General features: G+C 39.4%; 1 protein-coding gene across 3 annotated transcripts in view; it reads right to left on the bottom strand.

The window, feature by feature from the left end:
• Nucleotides 1–23,243, bottom strand: part of UNC79 (unc-79 homolog, NALCN channel complex subunit) — a 263,893-nt gene that overhangs the window by 218,580 nt on the left and 22,070 nt on the right. For all 3 annotated transcript variants that reach the window (XM_047795599.1, XM_047795600.1, XM_047795601.1), the window contains one exon: nucleotides 5,999–6,119. In XM_047795599.1, the coding sequence (XP_047651555.1) occupies nucleotides 5,999–6,119 (121 nt within the window). Of the gene's footprint in view, nucleotides 1–5,998; nucleotides 6,120–23,243 lie in introns of those variants that run through there.

The raw sequence follows: 23,243 nt of genomic DNA, 5'->3' as shown, positions 1-23,243 counted from the left end.
GAACATTTCTACGTTAATCGAGAGATAACAATTTATAAATGCTTCATTACATGAAATAATCTTATTTTACACTTATTCTCTGTGCATCAAACATTACTAATTCTTAGTTAATGATACTACATTTACAGTTTTACAGTGGTGTGAATAATTGGTTAGTGTCAAGCATGCTTGCTATTTCAAATTTACATTTATTTTTATTTACTCAGTGCAAAATATGTTACAATGTAAGAAAAATGACTACATGCTTTTTATTTTCCATGTGCCTAATTTACCTCGATTTCCTTTGTCTTCTGTTACCCAATGTCCAGGGAAAAACAATTATAATAATAAAAATAATTTCAGAATAGTTATATCATAATTCTTAGCAATAAATAACTTAAGATTTAGTGTAATTTTTTTCTATGTTTAGAGGGATTTAATTTACCTTTTTGTGTGTGTGATGTATTTAACTTTGTAAGCTTATACTTTACAATGGGATAATATCAACATTCCAGTTACCCCTGCCTACCTATATTATAAATACCATCAGATTTTCCATCAGACTTTATGTTTTCCTTGTAGAACTCAATTACTCCTAAATTACCACCTTTAAATATTATAGTCTTGATAAGCCCACTCACCAAAAATCTGTTTTAATCCTGTAGGATTTTATCCCACTGAAAATCCCTTTAGAATTGGATGTAAGTCAGAAATATTATTTCCCAAACTTCAGCCCTAAGTTATCCTACCACCGGCATCCTTCCTAAAGTACAAGGCGTGGCATAGAAACACAACATTCTGCCTTAGAGAATAAAATTAGTTGTAGAGCATACATTAATGCTTTCCTTTAAGTACTTTGCTCTCTTTAAACTTTTTCTTGGTAGGGGAAATATAGCACATTATTTTTTTTTTTTCACATACACATTAGTATTTTTCCAAAGTTTGATGTAATTTAACAAACACTAGTCAAATCAACTTTGGAGCCTCTCCATTGATATTTTTCCCTTCCTGTTTATGCAGGGCTCATGAAAGAGAGCAGCAACACTTCACATATGCAGGGAGGGAAGAATGTCCGCACTACATCAGTAAACTCTCTCACTGTCTTTAGATTTAGTAAGTAGGTGAGGTTGAGGGAAAAAAATGGCTGAAGATGAATTATCCATGAAACCAGTTATCAATTACCATTCATGTTTCAATGTAAGGAAATGTTTTCATTTGTGGAATAACTTAAGAAGGGCTCATGAATAAATGTACAATGCATTGTGATTTCATGATGTTTTGTGAAGTTTATTCAGGAAAAAAAAACTTATTTCCCCAACCAAACTGTCTCACTTGGGAATGATAAAGCCATCTTCCCCATCTGAGATTCTTTCCCAGAGGTCTATATACCCAACCAAAAAGAATATTAAGAATGCCCTGCTCAGAAGAGTTTGGCCCAGCAAACAATTTTCACCTTTCCGCTTTACTCCTGAGATTCTCTTTATCAAGGTTTTAGTACCAACATCAAGAGAAACCAAGAGAAGAAGAACTCTGTGGGTATGGGGAAAGATAAGAAGTTGCCCTGAGGTATTTATGGCACCAAAAATTCCTATGTCAAATAAACTTTCTGTAGGACTATGAATTTTGACATTTGAATTGGATCTATGAACTACACAAAATTTACTTGATCATGCTATGTTCTAAAGCTACTCTGTGGACTACAAATAAACCATTTGAAGGTCTGTATCATTTTTCTAAGCCATTAGGAATTACAATTCAATTAAGATTATTGAACTGAGGCTGGAATCACTTTTAAAAACCTATTAAACAATCTCCAAAGATTTAGCACAAAGTAGCTTTCTCCCCCTCTAGAAAAAAAAGTTTTTAAAAATTGTATATGCTAGTAGCTCGAATGGCACCAGAAGAGGGATATGGGGGAAGGAATTCCAAAAGAACATTTGCAATAAGAAGACTAGAAGGAAGCCCTTAAATATTCTGCTAGGTAAAAGGCAAGATCCTTACAGAAGACCTTAGATGCTTAAAATACAGTCCCAGAATGCTTCTAAAGTAAAAATGGAAAGATTCCTCTGTAGCCACAAGGAGGGATCAAACCAGATGATCTTCATAGTCACTTCTAATGCTAAAAGCAAATAAAAAACTAAACTGAAGCTGTGTGTAAACTCTATGTCCATTGCCACGCTTAGATCCCTACTAAGTTAAAATGAGTACAACTTAGCACTCGGACAAAATCTTACCCAGCACCCCAGGTCACTGGTAGATTAGTAATTCTCTAGAAGAGTTCCTGTGATGGATGAAATCTGGACTAAGTTCAATTCAACTATTTCCTTGTAAGGACTAAACACTGCTCTAGGCTCCAGAGCTAGCAAGCTGAGTAACACAGTGGACTTGCCTTCTGCTAACCTAGAGTCTGGGAAACTTCCATGAACTCTAATATGAGTCCGACTATGCACTAAGTGGACCTATTAGATATTCAACTGCTGATATAGTCAATTATGGTCTCTGTACTTCCCTGCACATAATCTCTCCTCTTCTACGGATTAAATTAATTGAATTCAAACACCTACCCTTTGAAAATATGTACAAAACTCTACTGAAATCAGTGAGAGTTGTACACATGCATGTATACCAAAGGATTATTACTCTAAAAATGAAATTATGACTTAAATGATGCTGCTAGAACTTCATGTTATGTGGGGGTTCCCGTCACGGTGCAGTGGTTAACAAATCCGACTAGGAACCATGAGGTTGCGGGTTTGATCCCTGGCCTTGCTCAGTGGGTTAGGGATCCGGCGTTGCTGTGAGCTTTGGTGTAGGTCACAGACACAGCTCAGATCCCACATTGCTGTGGCTGTGGTGTATGTAGGCTGGTGGCTACAGTTCCAATTAGACCCCTAGCCTGGGAACCTCCATATGCCGTGCGTGCAGCCCTAGAAAAGACAAAAAAAAAAAAAAAAACTTCATGTTATGTATTTTAACCAAAATAATAATTTTAACTTCATTGAGAATACCCAAATAGAAAGACAGGGGATTACTCTGAGAATTCATCTTTAATGCTTTCATGTTTCTTTCCAAGAACCTGAATTCTGAAAACAATAAGTGCTTCTGAATGTATATAATAAATTATATAAAATGCAAAAGACACCATCTTGTCCGTAAGTAGAAAATACTACTGTCAATAATCTTGGACACCAAATACTTAGACCATCTTATTTGTCTTGAACTTTCTAATAGCATAAGTAATATAAAGAACCATAAATGGGAGTTCCCGTCGTGGCGCAGTGGTTAACGAATCCGACTAGGAACCATGAGGTTGCGGGTTCGGTCCCTGCCCTTGCTCAGTGGCTTAACGATCCGGCGTTGCCGTGAGCTGTGGTGTAGGTTGCAGACGCGGCTCGGATCCCGTGTTGCTGTGGCTCTGGCGTAGGCCGGTGGCTACAGCTCCGATTCAACCCCTAGCCTGGGAACCTCCATATGCTGCGGGAGCGGCCTAAGAAATAGCAACAACAACAACAACAACAAAAAAAAAAGAACCATAAATGATTATTATGGATAATAAACCAACAGTGAAAATGATCATAATTTGGTCTAATACATAGGACGATAATTTAAAGTTCTGTATTACTGGAATTATTAGAAAGTAGACAAAGAGATGAAAAAAAATTTAAACTGTGGCAGATAAAGAGAAGAAAGAAAATGCATTGAATTTAGTCCAAGAGTTGAACCTGTAGGTATTAAGTCCAACCAGTGACATGTTACAATCCTCAGTGTTTTCTTTCTCCCTTCTACTTGATGTGTGTGTGTTACTTAGGCTGTCGACTCTGCTCTGACCTGCTAGCCACAACAAATTGCTGAGTGGGAAATAGAGCTAAAACATCTGAGAATTGAAATGCTATCCACATCGCCTCAGGTAAAGCTCAACTGAACTCCTAAAAGGATGGTAAATCTTTACGCTAAGCATTTATTTTCTTCCCTTAGTTTCAAAGAAAGCCAAAACTATACTCTATGGACTCATACAGATGCCAGCATTGTCAAAGGCCAAACCAAGTTTTTACTAAAAGAAGGGCCCCTTAATATAATAACTATCAATAGTAAGAAGACGCAGCATAGCCTAACTGTTCAGAGTGTGTCCTGTGGATAGGAAGACCAAGGTCAAATTCTGGTTCCAATAATCACCAGACTCTCAACTTTGAGCAACTCATGTAACCACTCTGCGCTTTAATTTCATCATGTATAAAATGGATATAATAGAATACTTATTTCATAGATTTATGAAGAAGGGTTAAATGATACCTGTAAAATGCTTAAAACAGTGCTTGACATATAATTACTATTATGTATTATAATATAACATTGCTATTATAATTATAACTACTATAGTACTGTCATTAGTAGGAGTTGTTGATGTGGTCTCCCTTTGAAAATCGACTCAACTCAATTGCCTAGAATCTTTTCCAAGAGCCACTTGAATAAACTACTTTAACACCAGTTTCCCCATTAAAAAGCCATCACCCATGATCATACTCTAATGATCCACTGCTCAAGAAAATGGAATCCTCATGTCTGGCAAACATGACTTCAGTATCCCAAATTTCTTAACATTTTTGCACCTAACATTAAGACCTAAGCAGCAAGTTTCAAAGCACCAACTAGGATGTCATAGCTTCTTTGCAAATGGAATTCAGAATTCCCTTCCTACTGAAAAGTGTCTCTCACTTAGAGAGCTTTCAGAATTTGTGATAAAGAAAATTTCCCATTGAGAACCCTGACCTCAAAGACAAAAGGAGAATTCAAGAGAACAGTCTGGAACGCCTTGGTTCTGTGAAAATTGAGCGAATTATTCCACTGCCATTGGAAAAGCAGAGAAATGCCCTGTAACGAGGTCCTAAACTTACTAAGCAAGTATGAAATCCATAAATCTGATAAACAGAATCCCTTTAACATAGAACAGGGACACTCAGGGGGCTAAAGAAGAAATATTTCAAAGAATAAGAACACAGAGATACCAGGACTGAATTCTAGGAGCTGACTTGACCTAATGAGGCTTCTTTCTACAAAGCATTCGGTCTGCCCAGGGCAAAGCCTTAGACTGCTGGTGACTCCAGGGCCACTCCAGTCATTCTGAGGCAGTCTTTCCCTAACACCTATCTTACAAATCTTTTGCTGTTACATCGCTGAAAGAAACGTGTTTTGAAAATCCGATGTGGAGCGGGGAGATCGTGGTAATGGGAGAGACCAAGCCTTAGAATTTAATGGAAAGGGAACCGGTGCTCTCACTTCGATGTTATTTCCCCAACAACTGAGTCTTTACTAGAAAGCCTCACCTTTGCCTGCTTATTTTCCCTAATGAGAACTGTGAGGCAAGTAGGTCCCTCCTATCTCTACCTCATAGTCAAAGCAGACAGTATAAAAAGAGCCGCTGAGATTTTGTTTGATGTTCTCAACAGAATTTCCATATCGATTGTAAAGCATATTGAACACTTGAAGTGTTACACAGATTAAAACCAATTGCTATTGTCATAAATTACACTTCAAGAAATAGGAACTATTACTGATGAACTTAAAATGCTGCATAATTCTGGTTTTTTTTCTGGCTGTACCGGCAACATACTGAAGTTTCTGGGCCAGGAACTGAACCCACACCACAGCACTGATGCCAGATCCTTAACCACTAGGCCACTAGGGAACTCCATAGTCTGAGTGTTCCCTGTTCTTAATTTTAAGCAATGCAGGTTCTCTTAATTCTGCTCTATATTAGTGCCAAACACATAACTGTTATCACTATCTAAACCTCTTGAAAAGATGTTCAACTGAGCAAAGCAGGCAGTAGCCATTTTTATCAGTTAGGCCTCTGACCTCATCTGCTATATACCCCTAGAAAGCTTGAGTCCAGACTCTTCTGGCAGAGCACTAGAAAACACAAGGCCTTTCAAAACGTTCAGTTCAATAAAGATTTAGATCCCAATCAATTCAGCAGAACTACCTAATAATTCTTTCAAAGTAGAGGATATTTTAAGCTTACCTTAACAAGGTCTGAGAAAAGTATTTCAGGGTGTTTGCAATATCTGTTCCTGAAGGTACAGGATAAATGTTGTGGAGAACCCGGTTATGATATTCCTGTAAATACCGGATCTTGGAAGCAACTAGATAAAAGCAACAAAAAAAGAAAAAAAAAAAAAAAAGAAGAAGAAGAAGAATCATCTTGTAATATGTATTAGGCATACAGTTATTCTTTTTTTAATGATCAGGTATTTAATTAGTATTTTAAGGAAAATGTGTAAATTTTTACTGGAATTCCATGATGGAAACAATTATAAAAGGCCTTTACTTATCATTGTATTTAGCACACAAAATTATTTTTAATTATCTAGCTTAATAACCTATTCAGAAATTATCCATTACTTTTTATCACTGTAAAGGCAATACTCCAAATGATCTTATAATCACCCCCAAGTTAGCTTATTAATAATAGATATCTCTGCCACCAGAGAATTATATTTAGTATTGCTTAACTAAAACTGGAGAATACATAAAGGTCTTTCAACAACACGAAAATCCTAAGATACAGGGAGTCCGTTGCACAACAGCATCAATCAAAATCAGATTTTCACTCAATAAGTGATCATAAAAGTGTATTTAGCGAATGTTTGAATGGTGAGAATATGTTAAAGTAGATTAACTTGGTGAATATTAAGTAAGAAAACAATGACTGGGTGGTAATAATACAAAAAATGAATGTCACATTTTCTTCCAAGGAATTTTATAAATGAGGAAACTTCCTAATAGCTTTCTGAGCTTGGCTGCCCAGATCTTCTCAAGACTCAGGAGGGACTAAATAGGCTTATTTACCCTCCTAGACCTACCTGGAGTCACCAGCATTGTCCACATTCCTGACCTGACCTTTGACCTGGCTGCAGTGAATGGCCCAGTTCTAGTCATTCCTCTTTGCAAATCCCAAGGGGCCATGGTCATCAACGTCTCTCAGGTCTCCTCTTCCACAGAGCTCTCACCACTGTCCATTTGTCCTTTCAATCTTTAAGGCTACCAAAGGAGCCTTTTAGCTGGTATGGCTCACTGTCAGCAGTTAACAGAAGACATATCAAGTCCTGGAGAAGCAAGGCCTTGCTGTTCCCAATAGCCCATGGAAATAAGCTCCTGGATGCAGTCTAACTGAAATGCTGGCTTAAGCAACTTGAAGAAAGTCAAAATGCTTTTGATAGGCACGGGACGTAGAATCACGGAATGATAAGATACTAGATCTAGAAGGATCTCAAAGACCTTTTCCCATAACCATTCTATTTTAAAGATGGGGAAATGAAACACATAGGTAGTCAAGGCAGAGCTGGTCTAGAGCTTATAAACCCTGACTCCCACCCAGGGTTGTTTCCACTATGACGTACTCTAGAACACCATCTGAAATGAAGTCAATATGCAGAGATAGTGGGTGTTCATTGCATGACATCAAAGCAATTTTCAGCTGTTGTTGGGTTAGTCATTGATTCTAAATCCCACATATACCATTAATCAGATTTGCCTTTTCTCCCTCCTGCACTATTTCCCTAACATGGTTAGCATCTTCCCCCCAAAATAAATCTACATTGCAGATAATAACACTTGGAGTTTATAAAGCACATCACCTCTGAAGAAAGCAAGATTACACTCATTGTCTCAATTAACCCCATAAGCATTCGGTTGTAAATAACTTTTTTCCAGAGATAAGGTATAGATAAAAGGTGAAAAATGTTTCAATTACATAATCTATAAAAACCCATTTTCTTCTCAGTGTTTTTGATCTGCCGTTCACCATTTTCTTTAAAAGTTACATTACAGGAAACCCCTACATTAATACATATTTCCAAGTTCCAAGAATTTGACATATGTGCTAGGCCAGCATATGCTTTCTGTGCACCCACTATCACAGCAATGCTTTGTTACTGTGACTTTTCTCAAGCTTTAATATTCAGCAGGTTTCTGCTGAGCATTTCAGGAATATCATTAACCATTCTACCACCTTAAAAAGGTGTTGATAGTGCAGGTTTTGGACAATAAGCTCAAATGAGGAGAAGAGGAGTTCCCGTCGTGGCACAGTGGTTAACGAATCCAACTAGGAACCATAAAGTTGCGGGTTCGATCCCTAGTCTTGCTCAGTGGGTTAACGATCCGGCGTTGCCATGAGCTGTGGTATAGGTCGCAGACGCAGCTTGGATCTGGCGTTGCTGTGGCTGTGGTGTAGGCTGGTGGCTACAGCTCCAATTAGACCCCTAGCCTGGGAACCTCCACATGCTACGGGTGCAGCCCTAGAAAAGGCAAAAAGACAAAAAAAAAAAAAAAAAGAGGAGGAGAGTCATAGATCCCTCAACTCAATGCTTGATCATGATTCAAGAACTACAAAACTGTCACTACACTATGATAGCAAGCCCTCAAAAATGTGTTAGGAGTTCCCACTGCAACTCAGCAGAAATGAACCCAACTGGTATCCATGAGGATGTGGGTTCAATGCCTGGCCCACCTTGGTGAGTTAAGAATCTGGAGTTGCCATGAGCTGTGGTATAGGTCACAGATGTGGCTTGGATCCTGCATTGCTGTGGCTGTGGCATAGGCCCCAGCTGCAGCTCTGAATTGACCCCTACCCCGGGAACTTCCATATGCCATATGTGCAGCCCTAACAAAAAGAGCAAAAATGTTTGTGAAATGAATGAATGTGCTTTTTACAGTTCCTTGCATTAACGTGCAGCAATGACTCCTATCAGTGGGTATCCAAACATGCAAGGGAAAGCAAAGCACACTCCCTTCTTTGTGATCTTTTAATATTTTACAAATGCTATTTTGTATTGCCTTTGTTTACTTACCTGTTTATTTTTCTACATTAGGTTGTAAATTTCTTGAAGGCAGAAACTGTTCCTTACTCATATCTCTAACGAAGGCTAACATACTGCCTGACACTTAGTAGGCCACACAATACATTTGCAGGATAAATGGACAAATGCATCATTACTTTAATAAGAGCACTATCACTTGGGGGTTTTTTTCTGCATACATATCTGTCTCCCATACCACACTATGGACTTGTGGACTCTTTTTATCCCTAGTGCCAGATATAAGAGGTGCTCAATAAATAATTGATGAGTGAAGATGAGGGGGAAAAGGAAGGAAGAAAAGGGGAGAGGAAGTTCCCTCATAGCCTAGCAGTTAAGGATGCCACATTGTTACTGTTGTGGTTCAGGTTGGATCCCTGGCCGAGGAATTTTCACATACCCATGGGCACAGCCAAAAAAAGAAAGAAAAGGGGAGAAAGAAAAACAAAAGAGTGGTGAGTAATCATGAAAGATAATTTATAGAACTGATCAGAAAAATGTTCAAGCTAATTTGTGCAACAAAACTCTAGCAGTCATAGATTTATTTAACTTTTGTGTTTTCAACTATGTGAGAACAGCCAGAAAGGTCCCAGACATACGGTAACTTACAATTGTGCTGAGGACGTGAATGACATTTACATTTCAACTTTGCACACAGGAGATGGTCGCTTGGCTGAGCACCCAGAAACCTCATGGCAGCACAGTGTTCATATACTTCACTGCACCCACATGCCTGAATATTGCTGCAGAAACTCGGATAATTGGGTTGGTTGGATGCAAATACATCACCTCCAACCTCAACTGACCCTAAGTCTACATTTCTCTGGTAAGCTCCTTCTTCTACCCTCTTCAATCACTGCTTCATTCCTCTCCACTCCACTCTTTTCAAAACCATCCCCCACACCCACTCTTTTCCTTATACTTTAAGAAAACAGAAACCATCAATTACAGACTGAATATTGTTCCCCAAAATTCATAGGTTGAAGTCCGTATCTCAAAATGTGACAATATTTGGAGAGAAGGCCTTTAAAGACATGATTAAATTAAAATGATGCCCTTAGAGTGGGCATTCATCCAGGCTGACTGGTATCTTTATAAGAAGAGAATAGAACCCAACAGAAACACCAGGGATGTGTGTGCACAGAAAAAGGGCTATATGAGGACACAGCAAAAAGGCAGCTGTCTGCAAGCCAAGATAACTCTCAGTAGAAACCAAACCTGCCAACACCTTGATCTTCCACTTCTGGCCTCCAGGACAGCAAGACAATTAATTTCTGTTGTGCATGCCATCCTGTCGGTGTTACTGTGTTATGGCAGCCCTGGCAAATGGACTAAAACACCATGTTAGAGGGAGTCCTCCGATAAGTAAAAGCTAAGAGTCTGAGTTCTGAAATCAAAATTCCAGATTAAAAATTTGGCTCTCTCTACTTAACCCCTGTTTCCTCATCTGTAAGATGGGGGTAATCACACCAACTTCATGGGGCTGTTGTGAAGAATAAATCACTGACTATGTTAGTAACTCAACACAGTACCTACTGCATACTCAGCAAACAGTATATATCAAACATCAGTCCCACCACGAGTGCCCTCCATCCATCAGATGTCTCTCCTACATTATTAATGTCTCCCTCCTGAGTCATTTGCATAAGATTTGCATAGGCATTCAAATAAACTCGAGAATCTCCCTCACGAAACAAAAAACTCTCCCTTAACTTGACATCCCCTTCCAGCTATTGGCCCCTCTTCAGAGCCAAGATGATGAAGAGTTGTGTACACGCTCTCGTCTCTCCATCCGTCCCATTCATATTTCCATTCACTCCAGCCTGGCTTCCACCTCCACCACTGCACAGAATCTGCTTTTTTCCTCTATCATCTAGAGCCTCCATGTTGGCAAATCCAATGGGCACTTTCCAGTCTTTATTTTACTAGACTTTTCAGCACTTTCCGTACAGCCAGTGCCTTCTTCCTTGAAACTCTCTCCCATCAGTTTCCCTGACACCACATTCTCTTAAGTCTTTCTCCTGTCTCGTTACTATATTCCTCTCCACATTTTACCACTGCCCCTATTACTGAATGTTTAAATGTTGGAACTCCTCAGGACTCAGCCTGAGATTCTTTGTTCCTCTCTCAATATTCTCTCCACAACTCCATCCAACCAAGGAGCTTGAAGCACTACATGTACCATCTACTCTTCAGTGTGTACCTCCATCCCAGACAGGTTGCTATTCTGAGTAATAAGAGCTCATCTAGTCAATCTATTATCTTATAGATATCACACAATAAACATGTCCAACATTGAACTATTGTCTCTTCCCTCCCCACCATCCATATCATCCACCAAGTCACCCTGGCAAAGTATCCTTAGCAGCGCCTAGTCCCGCTCCCCCACTCCTCAATCCAATCTGTCGCTAAGTCCTGTCAGTGTCACCACCAAAGTACACCTCCAACTGCCTTCTGCTCTTTATCTTCACTATCATGACTGGGCGCTATCATCTCCCAATCAATTCTAAAGGCCTCCTTACTCAACGTCCTGGTTCTTTCTTGCCTCTCTCCAGTTTTTTCTCTTCAGAGCATCCAAAGAGATTTTTTTCTTTCAAATAGAAACTGTTTCATGCAAATCCCTCAGTGGCTGCCCGGTGCCCTGAGAATAAAATCCCAAATCCTTAACATTTCATACCAGGTCCCTGCCTACCTTCCCACCTCATGTCATACCACAGAGGCGAGATACATTGGCCTTTTCCCCAGCTTTTTGAACACACAAAGCTTTTTTTTTTTTTTTTTTTTTTTTGCCTGAAAACCTTTCTATGTGCTTGAAAACCTTCATATGTCTCTCTTCCTAGAATGCTTTTCCTTCCAGGTTTTGTCTGGCTTACTCCTCCTCACGCTTCCAAGCTGACTTTAAATGTCACTTCCCAGTGGAAATCTTGTGTCTAAATGGATTCCCTCCTCCACCTCATTTTCCTCTCTCACAACACTCTATTCTTTTTTTTTTCCACAGTAGTTAGCGCAATTCTTAATGATATACTTATTTGAGTGATTACTTACTATTTTCACAAGCAGACAATAGACACCAAAAACTTTGTCCCTTGTTCACCAATGTATATGCCCAGTGACTAGTGGGGGCTGAATTTGTGGGGTTCTAGTGTTCTAGGCAAACAAGAGTCTAATCTCTGCTCTCTACTTCTTCACTATTCATCATTTCTTGGAAACTTGCTACATTTTGAGAAAAAGAACCACAAAGACAAAATTCGGTCATTCATTTCACAGATACAAAATACAAAAACACTTTAACAAAAATATTTATTTTTAATAAAAATTAAGTAATAAATCATTTTTCTTTAAATCATGTTTTCCTGTGTCACTAAATATTTCAAATAGTGATCCATTCCTATTTTTAAATTTTTAATTACCTATGCTTATTAACATAAAAAGTAAAAAAATCTGGGTGACACAATGAAAAAAGTAAAAATCACCTAAAGGCCCACTATTCAAAAATGACCAAAGATAACATTTTGGTGTATTATCCTTCTAGAAAATGTTCTCTTCATAAATATATATTTGCAAAAATAAAGGTATACTATATATGGTTTTAGAATTTGCTTTCTTCACTTTTATATCAGAAATACATTTCTAGTTCATCATCTTAACAGCTTTATAACTGTCCTTTATATAAGTGATTCATAACTTACTTTACCAGTCATCTATTTGTGAAAGTTGTGGTTATTTTTAATATTCTATTGAATACTACAAATATCTTTTTAAATATGTGTACCGTCTTTATTCCTTAGAATAAATTTTTAATTGTGGAATTGCTGAGCCAAACAGGAAACAAAAAATTTAAAGCTTTTGGTAAGAATTGAGACATTTCTGGAGTTCCCATCGTGACAGCAGTTAACAAACCCGACTAGCATCCATGAGGACACAGGTTTGATCCCAGGCCTCGCTCAGTGGGTTAAGGATCTGGCATTGCTGTGGCTGTGGCATAGGCCAGCAGCTGCAGCTCTGATTAGACCCCTAGTCTGGCAACCTCCGTATGTCGCAGGTACAGCCCTAAAAGGACAAAAAGGCCAAAAAAAAAAAAAAAGAAAAGAAAAGAATCGAAACATTTACCTTCAGACAGATAGTATCTCTTTACTACCAGCAGTATGTGTATGACTAATAATGAAAAAAATGTTTATTGAATATCTACTGTTTATCAGATGCTCTGTATATGTTATTTCTTAATATACATTATTTCCAGCATCGCAATAATTTTTCAAAGTGGTTATTATCATTTCCACCTAAGTAGAATAAACCAAAGCTCACAAAGACTTGCCCAGAGGCACAAAGCTAGTAAGTGGTAGAAATGATAGATTAACTGGTTACAAGCCGGGCTTCTCCACCAGGTCACATTATTCCTTAATTATTTTTACTAGCTTAATAATATTTATTTGTATGATACAGCATGAAACATTGACACTTCTCCATTATTTGGCATTTAGGTTGTTTCCAATATTTCATTAAGTAACTCTGTAGCAAAGAGATGAAATATTAGTCTAAATTTGTTAATTTTTTTTAGAAAACTCAAAACAATGAAACTTGCTTACTTCACTAGTCCCACACCTTTCTCCCTTGCCCACACTCATGGCATTCGGAAGGTCCTGGACCAGGAACTGAATTCAAGCCACAGCTGTGAACTACACCACAGCTGTGGCAACACTGGATCCTTTAACCCACTGCACCCAGCCAGAAACTGAACCCATGCCTTTGCCACCTGAGCCACTGCAACTGGATTGTTAACTCACTGTGCCACATCGGGAACTCCCCCACATTTTTTTTTTGTTTGTTTGTTCTTTAGGACAGTACCCACAGCATATGGAAGTTCCCAGGCTAGGGGACGAATCGGAGCTACGGCTGCCAGCCTACACCACAGCCACAGCCACACCGATCCGAGCACCATCTGTGACCTACACCAGAGCTCACAGCAATGAAGGATCCTTTACCCACTGAGTGAGACCAGGGATCAAACCTGCATCCTCATGGATACTATTTGGGCTCCTTACCACTGAGCCACAACAGGAACTTCCTCCCCCACACTTTTCTTCTTGAAAAACCAAATCCCTTTCATCCTTAAAGGCCCATCTTAAGAGTCACACCATTCATGAATCCTTCTAACTGACTCCAGACATTTATCACTACTTCCTTTTTCCAAAGACTCAAAGCACTTGTTATCTGCCTCAAAACTTCTGTCACTTCATTATATAAATTTATCACTGATAATAAACTGTTCTGGATGGTTGTAAATTAATTTCATGTTTGCAAATCTAGTCTCCCTAACAGAACTTTAAGATCTTTGAGGACAGAACTCTCTTATACATTGTTTGTAACTCCCTGAGAACTTGTCACAATGGTCGCTACATAAGAGATGGTCACCTTAACACACGGGTTGAGTGTGAAATGAACTAAAAGTTTAGGCTGGAGTTCCCATTGTGGTGCAGTGGTTAATGAATCTGACTAGGAGCCATGAGGTTGCGGGTTTGATCCCTGGCCTTGCTCAGTGGGTCGAGGATCCGGCATGAGCTGTGGTGTAGGTCACAGACGAGGCTCGGATCCTGAGTTGGTGTGGCTCTGGCATAGGCCGGTGGCTATAGTTCCAATTAGACCCCTAGCCTGGGAACCTCCCTAAGCCATGTGAGCAGCCCTAGAAAAGGCAAAAAGACAAAAAAAAAAAAAAAAGTTTAGTATCCATGAGGATGTGGGTTCAACCCCTGGCCTTGATCAGTGTGTTAAGCATCCAGTGGCGCTGTGAGCTGCAGTGTAGGTCGAAGATGTGGCTCAGTTTCCCTCACTGCCGTGGCTGTGGCATAGGCAAGCAGCTGCAGCTCCAATTTGACCTCTAGCCTGGGAACGTCCATATGCCGCAGGTATGGGCCTAAAAAGGGGAAAAAAAAAAATTAAACATCAGCTCTCTTATATCTTATTAATGTTCTCAAAATAAACTCCTTAAAGTTCTAATATCATTTACACAAATAAGTAATTTCCAGATGAAATGTGTTTGTATAACATGTAAATAATACAGAACTCTTTCTCATGATTTATTTTCCCCTCATCTCTCATTAAACAGGCCACTCATTTTACTTTTTTTGACTTGGACGCTAAATGTGCTGGATAAAGGTTATGCAATCATCACAATGTCCTGCAGAGAGCTCTGGGAGGCAGTGAGTTCCCACCTCCAGCTATGTGTGACCTCAGGCAAATCCTTTAATATCGCTGAACCTCAGGGGTTCTTGTTTGTTTGTTCGGGTCTTTTTGTTTGTTTTGTTCTATTCTGTTCTGTTTTTGCCAAATAAGAAATCACAACAATACTTCCTCCACATTCTTTGAAAAAGTTGGCAATTAATGTTGTAGATTTGAAAGCATATATCCTAATCCGATCTTACCTTTTATTGGTTTCCTCTTGCACTACTTAAGTCTAAGACTTTATGGATTTGCTGTCATGGCCTCCTTTTAAACTATTCATCTTCTTTTCAGTTTAACCTTTCATTGAGAAATGATGGACATAAACAAACACATTTGGGCGTATTTCACAAATTTGGATTGCTATAAATATTCACCTCAATGGTTAAAGTAAAAATTATGCCTGGTTCCTTTTTCATTTCTTCTCTTAATTAGGGGATCCGTAAGGAATCAGACACCCTCATTAATTACCTTCCTTTCTGTCTTAACTCACTATTTTTGTGTCTCTCAAAGTATTTCTCAAGTCCAATTGATTCTACTCCTCAGCCCAATTGGTTCTATCTAGAAATAATCTCTAAAACCTATTCTCTTCTCCATCTACACTTACTTCACTTTAATTCAAGCCTGCATATCTCTTTCCTAGATTATTGCAGCCATATCCAGACTGATTCCCTTCTGATCCTTTTTTTTTCACACATATCTATAGTGATCTTTCCAAAATGCAAAATCTTCCTCATTTCCCACTAGCTGAAATCCAAATAATTAACTTAGCATATAGAGTCCAGCATGAACGGATCCCTGATCATCTGTCAAGTCTCATCTTTTGTCTTTTCCCTATGTACCACACTTCAGCCATACTGACTTGCAAAAACCCCAACCCACAATGCTCTCACCCTTCCATGACTGTGCACACACTATTCTCTCTAGAGGGATGCAACCCATCTTCTCTGCCTGACCACTTCCAAAGAATTCTTCAAATCTCAGCTATAACCACTTGCACTGTAGATAACTAACACTTCCACCACAAATGTCATTAAATGATCTTGTCGGCACTTGGAGAGTACACAGGGCTTCCCTCCGTCTCAGCACTTATCTCTGTATGCTGTAATTACTCACTGCCTGCTCCATTAGGTTATCAGATCCTTGAAATCAGAAACTGTTTCTTTTATTTTTGTATACCAAAGATTTAGTAAGTATCTGTTCCTAGATAAACGTTTGATAAATGAATGAATTCACCTATCACATGATTCTTGGTACAACAAAACACTTTAGAATTTAACATGTCTTTCATGAACTAGTTTTGAGTCTTGGATACGACACGAAAGTTCCCTCTAACACTTCTTCCTACTGCTTGTAGGAAGGACAATTTGCCAAAAAGCCCCACTCTAAGGTACTCACTACAGGAGAAACCAGGCATGGCCTTACAGTCATGGGATGATATGTGACCAGCTCAGGAAACAGACTCAAAGAAAGGAATACAAATAGTCCTCATCCTCTGAGTCAGTCTTGACAGAGAATTAGGTATATCCTCCAGGTGTAGGATAGTGAAACATTCTTCCCAGAGGCACATCTCCAGAAGGACATTTTGGGAAAAATAATTTTAGGAGAAGTAGAAAATATACAAGGCTTTGCACAGTTAAAACTGAATAAGGGAGTTCCCGTCATGGCTCAGTGGTTAACGAATCTGACTAGGAACCGTGAGGTTGCGGGTTCAGTCCCTGCCCTTGCTCAGTGGGTTAACGATCCAGCATTGCCGTGAGCTGTGGTGTAGGTCACAGACGTGGCTCGGATCCCGCGTTGCTGTGGCTCTGGCGTAGGCTGGCAGCTACAGCTCCAATTAGACCCCTAGCCTGGGAACCTCCATATGCCAAGGGAGCAGCCCTAGCAAAGGCAAAAAAACAAGATAATAAAATAAAATAAATTGAATAAGGACCACAGAGAAGAACCCCTGAGGGCAGGAGGTGCCCAGGCTAACCCATTTGCAGACACAAATTGAACCCCTGATACTATTAAAGAAATCAAGCTGAGGGAACTTTGGTTGAGGGTTACTGTTATAGACATGGAACAGAAATTGGAGTCCAGTTTGATACCTAACGAGCCTAAAATTCAAGCTATTTCTATCCTTTCAGCTCTTTATATTTGAAAGTCCTCATTGCTATAACCACCTCATTTCTGTTTATCCTGTATTTTCACAAGAAGCACTTTGAGGGGGAGGGGATGGTTTTGATTTATTTATTCACTTTTTATTATGGAAATTTTAAACATGCACAAGACAGGAGAAAAGTAAAATGAAGCCATATACTCAACTAGTCACCATTCTGTTCCCTTCCAAAAATTTCTTTGAGTTAAAGCAAAATCCTACACACCTTTAAATACTTTAGTATAATCTCTGATCAATGAAGATGTTTATGACATAATCACAATATTACTATCACACCCAGTAAAATTAACAAGTAAATCACTTAGTATCAGGAGCCAAACAAGATTTAAAGGGGGCATCTTACAAATTCCTTATGTACCCCTTGCTCATTCTCTCCCAGAGTCACATCTACAACTTGCACTCACTAGGCTCCCAGGGCAGGCCATGAGACACGGAGAGTAGGAGCCTGTGGTCTTTTTATTTCCATTTCTGCCCCCTCATTCTAGCGTCCCTAAGCCTTTCACTGTTTATTTCATTATATATCTGTAATGTTCTACACCTGCAGTAGAAGTCACTTCAGTCCTCTTACTCAAGTCGCCCCCAACTATTGGAATTTTTCACACACACACACAAAGTTCCATTTACAGCTAGAAAAACAAAAAAACCAGGAGTTCAAAGCATACACAAAATTAGAATTAACAAAAATTAAAACCCAGATGTCATTTGAAATCAGGATCCTCTATTTATTAGTTATAAGAACTTGGGTAAAGGAATGAGCAGCTCTGCGCCTCAATTTCCTAACCTATAAAGTAGGGATGATAATATCTATCTCACAGAGCTGCTGTAGGATTTTAAAATATTACATAAATAAACTACTTAGCACAATGGCTGGCACATAGTGGATAATAAATGGCTACTAAAATCCGCAGTTACATGTGTGATCCTTCTCCTTCCCCATTCCCAGGCCAATACTCTGTCCCTTAAAATGGAATGACCTGCAGAGTAAGGAACACACAGCAGTGATCCTTCATCAACGAAATCAAGCATAACCCACTATACAAACACACACAAACACACGCACTATAGTACTGCATTTGGTACTGAAATCCAGTTCTGTATTCAGAGACTCATCTTTTTTAAAAGAATAAAAAAAATAAATATACCTTATAATAAAGATATACAGAAATGGAGATTTAGGGAGAACAATGCAACAATGCATGGCTTGGGAGTGCTAACGAGGAACTAGAATTCTTTGCAAATCCTTGATCAAAGAATGATCCTCATGAAAGAAATTAATGAGGAGTGACAGAAAAGGATATACATATTTAGAGAGCCCACACAGTCAAATAGCCCCTCAAAAGCAAAAAAAGATGTCACATGTCACAAATGTCACTGTTAATTCTTCTAAATGTTCTTATACTTACATATATATATTCTTCAGTCAGTTTTAGTGTTCCAGGTAGCAAACTTTATCTGGCACTTTCAGCAGACAGGAGAGGTCAGCGAACATTCCCATTCTTGGGTAAGTGATTCCAACAGCATCATCATCAACATCAGTCATATTTCTATAGCCATTTACATTTTTCAGAGCATTTCCACATACATTATCTGATACATTTTTGAGTAGTTAACTTGTAACGAATAATATGTCAGAAGTTCCAGGGAATTTTAGACACTAAGCAAAAGTTAAGCAGCAAAGGCAAAGGGAAAGACAGCAGTGTTTATATTCATTCATCAGGGTTTTTTTAATATATATATTTTGTCTTTTTAGGGCCGCACCTGCGGCATATGGAGGTTCTCAGGCTAGGGGCTGAATCAGAGCTGTAGCTGCTGGTCTACACCACAGCCACAGAAATGCCAGATCCGAGCCACATCTGCAACCTACGTCACAGCTCACGCCAATGCCAGATCCTTAACCCACTGAGCGATGCCAGAGATTGAACCAGCACCCTCATGGATGCTAGTCAGATTCGTTTCCACTGAGCCACAACAGGAATTCCCATCAGGAATTGTTGACTGAACACTCACTGTGTGCTAGGTACTTTGAGTCATGGGTAAATCAACCATAAAAAAGACATCATCCTCATCCTCAGCATAACAATAACAATAATAATTCTAAATTCTGAGTGTTTACTTTGTGCCGGTAGCCATAACTATAAGAATTCTTCTGTTAGTATTATTCTTCCCATATCACTGATGAGAAAACCAAGGGGTCGAGAGGTTAAATAACTTGCCCAGGGTCATATAGGAGGTGAATGATAGGGCAATTTGTGACATGTCACCTAAAAGGAGAAATAATTGAACAAGTTGTGGCTCACCATATATTTTTTGCACATGACAAAAAAAAAAATAGATACATAAAATCTCCCAGTGCTTTACTCATGAATTAGTGAGACCTAACCTCTTGCCAACTAGAAAACATCTTAACGTGGAAACACTTTATTTACCAGATGGAGGGCACTAACAATAAAGGAAGCAGGGGGAAACTATTTAGTCAAGTCAGAGGATTGCCGTTCGGTTTCTATTGCACTATTGGTCAGGAGAGCTTGAGTTAGGAAGTGTGAAAGTCAAATTCATTTCATTTTGTGATAGAGAAAGTGATCAAGGCAGTGAATCTCCTCAGGCTGAGTGTTTGTTGGATCCTAGCAATAATTTAAAATGGAATGTGAATCTCTATTTTATTTTAATACAATCAGGTTAGGATACAGAAGCTTGTTTTTAAAAGGTTACTGAGCAGCTTCTTCAGAGCAAGATTTTTGTAACTGAAGAATCTAAAAGCTAAATTTTAAGAACCTCCCATCCCCTCCAAAGAGTGACTCACAAGCTTGTCCTTTCTGATGTGATGAGACATCTGAATACTGTACTCAAAACTGTAAGGACAGGGGAGCAAGAATATTCCCCATTTGTTTAAGGAAGTATAAATCTAGACATACAGATTTAGTAGAAGAAAACTAGGGCATAGCTTAACTCTCATGACTAAACTGTGCTGAGTTCTCCATGGTCATTGATTTTTGAGGAACTGAGGAGACACTTGGTAGAAATTAAATAACTTCAGAGATATACCAAGGCTGATGACTATAAGTCATTCTTTAAGTTTCTACATCTAGGTGTAATACCCAAAACATACGTGAATTCTCAACCATCTATCTAGTCAATGTGGCTCCATTTCAAAAGAAAATGTTTGTACTGAAAATAACTTATACTCCGTAAGAAGATGTAAATATCCCACAACTGCCTACATGAGAACATCAATTATAGACAGCACTGTCCTGAAATTTGTGTCTGGTTACATGGACAAACATGAAAATATTTGGGATCCTACTTTCTTGTTAGAGTACATTCTCTTCTGTGACAGTGCTACAGTCCAAATTGAATTTCATGATCAATCTGGAGTTAAAATTCAGATGTGCCGTGACTCAGAACATACTACACAATACTCAAGAATAATTCAGTCCATCATACAACATTATCTCTAACTTGATCAAAACTGAACAATTAAATGTAAAATGATAACCCTTTAGAGACTCTTAAGACTCTTAAAAATAAAGCATTTCCTTAGTATTTACCATGTGCAAGGCACAGTTCAAAGCACTTTTTACCCTTTTACTTCTTGTGAGCCTCGCAACAATCCAATGAGGAAGAAGCTATTTTATTCCCCTGCCCTTTTTTTTCTACATATGAAAAAACTGAGGACATTGCTATCAGGTTAAAAATCCATGCCTTCATATAATTTGTTCTCTCACTAATCTAGCAAATATTTACCGAGGGTCAACTATATGCCAAACACTGGGGATACAAAAGTGCGTAAGGCAGAGCCTCCTCACCTGCACACTTGCATCTCTCACAAGCATCCTATCTTAATAAATCTATTTCTGGCCTATCACTTTGTCTCTCGCTGAATTCCTTCTGTGCGGAGACATGAAGAACCTGAACCTCGGTGAGTCCAGACACAGGAACTAAGCCTCCCAATGAATGAAAACAAGAGAGAAGGACCACCCGAACCAGTCCTAGGGCCACGAAACAACTCTGCAGAAGAATGAAAGTCACATCTCCCCTGATCCTTATCTAAGGTCTCATTTTCAACTCTCAACCTATAAAACCATTTCCTATTGTCTCCCAAAGGAGGGCACAGTCTTTAAGGCATTAACCTGCTGTGGCCGCCTTTGCCTGGCAAAATGATAAAGCAATTTCTTTCTTTCTCCTTTGCCCCCCCCCCAAAAAAAATGTTTTTAATAAAAAATAAATAAATAAATAAAAGTGCATAAGATAGTTACAGCCCTTGATCTCATGGTAAAGTGTGAAAGATGAACAGAAAGGGCCAAAAAGAAATGTTTTAAATGTCAATAAAGAAATATATAGGGAGGGAGTTCCCATTGTGGCTCAGCAGTAACAAACCCGACTAGTATCCATGAGGATGTGGGTTCGATCCCTGGCCTTGCTCAGTGGGTTAAGGATCCGACATTGCTGTGAGCTGTGGTATAGGTCACAGATGTGGCTCAGATCCTGTGCTGCTGTGGCTGTGGTATAGGCCGGCAGCTGCAGCTCCGATTCAACCCCTAGCCTGGGAACTTCCATATGCCACAAGTGCAGCCCCCAAAAAGCGAAAAAAAAAAAAAAGATAGAAAGAAACATATAGGGAGCTAAAATAGAGAATAAAGAAGGGGATAGAGAATGCCTCCTTTACATAGGGTGGTTTGGGAGGGCCTCTTGGAAGAGATTATACTTAAATTAAGATAGAATTAGAAGATGCTAGACATGAAAAAATGGAAGTCTCTGGGCTAAGACTATCTAAATCATGCACACTTGAAATGCTACCACATTACAGTTAAAAAATAGTAATAATTATAAGATAAGAAGAAAGGAACAACAGGCAAGAAGATACCCAGCAACATAATTTTGGAAGCCAGCAGACAAGTACCTACTGACCCGGAAAATCAGAGAAAGCCGAATCCCAGGTCAGCAGTGAGGAAAGCTGAGAAACAACGATGTGCATCTCAGAATCCTCAAAAGGCATGGAATGGAATTGGCAGCACCAGGTGACTCTGGAACTGCAAGTGGTGGGGACAGGAACAGGAACTTTGAAAAAGAAGGGATTGGTAGAAAGCTGTTTAAGAAGCAGCTGCATCCCTAAATTCTCTCCCTCCCTCACATCCCTGAGGGAGCACCTCTCCCCAGCTCAACACATCCGAAGTCTGTTGTCCACAGAGAATGTACACCAGAGGGTCTGTGGATGGGAGGAAACCAAACACAGTTAAAGACCAGAGTAACCAACCTAAACAAAGAGAACTGGTGGTTATATGAAGAAGTGTGAATACTGAATAGAGAACAAGCCAACCTCCACCCCCTCCCCTCAAACACACCTAGCCCCAGAGGCTTGCTCTTCAAGCTGAAGAGTAGAAGCCTCCTTTTTTCCCCTTCCTTCTGTGAATCTGACTAGCCAAAGGGGAAAGACCTAATGAGAGACAGTGACATCAGAGCTCCCCCAATACATGGCCTACGAACATGCTCAGGTCAGCTCCTTCGTGCCAACCTGTAATCATGAGTGGACAGCAAAGGATGACTAGCCATCTAAAGGAAGCCTTGGAGTTCCCTGCATGGTGCAGCAGAAATGAATCCGACTAGGAACCATGAGGTTTCGGGTTTGATCCCTGGCCTTGCTCAGTGGGTTAAAGATCCAGAGCTGCCGTGAGCTGGTGGTGTAGGTCTCAGAAGCGGCTCAGATCCAGCATTGCTGTGGCTGTGGCATAGGCCAGCAGCTGTAACTCCAATTGGACCCCTAACTTGGGAACCTCCATATGCCACGGGTGTGGCCCTAAATGGACAAAAGAGAAAAATAAATAAATAAAGGAAGGAAGCCTCTAACATAGAAGATAGATCTAAGGGACCAAAAAAAACACACTTGGAAAAAAAGAATCTATGGATGTTTTCTCTGAATTCCCTCCTGACCTTGCTCGGTGATGTCCCTAGAAGGGCCTCTCAAGGATACTGAATTCAGGCTGTGTTCCTGAGACTCTATTTAGCTTATCTGCATGTTATGGAAGGGGACACAAAATTAT

Source organism: Phacochoerus africanus, chromosome 9 (assembly GCF_016906955.1).
Source record: "Phacochoerus africanus isolate WHEZ1 chromosome 9, ROS_Pafr_v1, whole genome shotgun sequence".
NCBI lineage: Eukaryota > Metazoa > Chordata > Mammalia > Artiodactyla > Suidae > Phacochoerus > Phacochoerus africanus.
This window is presented reverse-complemented; position numbering and strand designations above follow the sequence as displayed.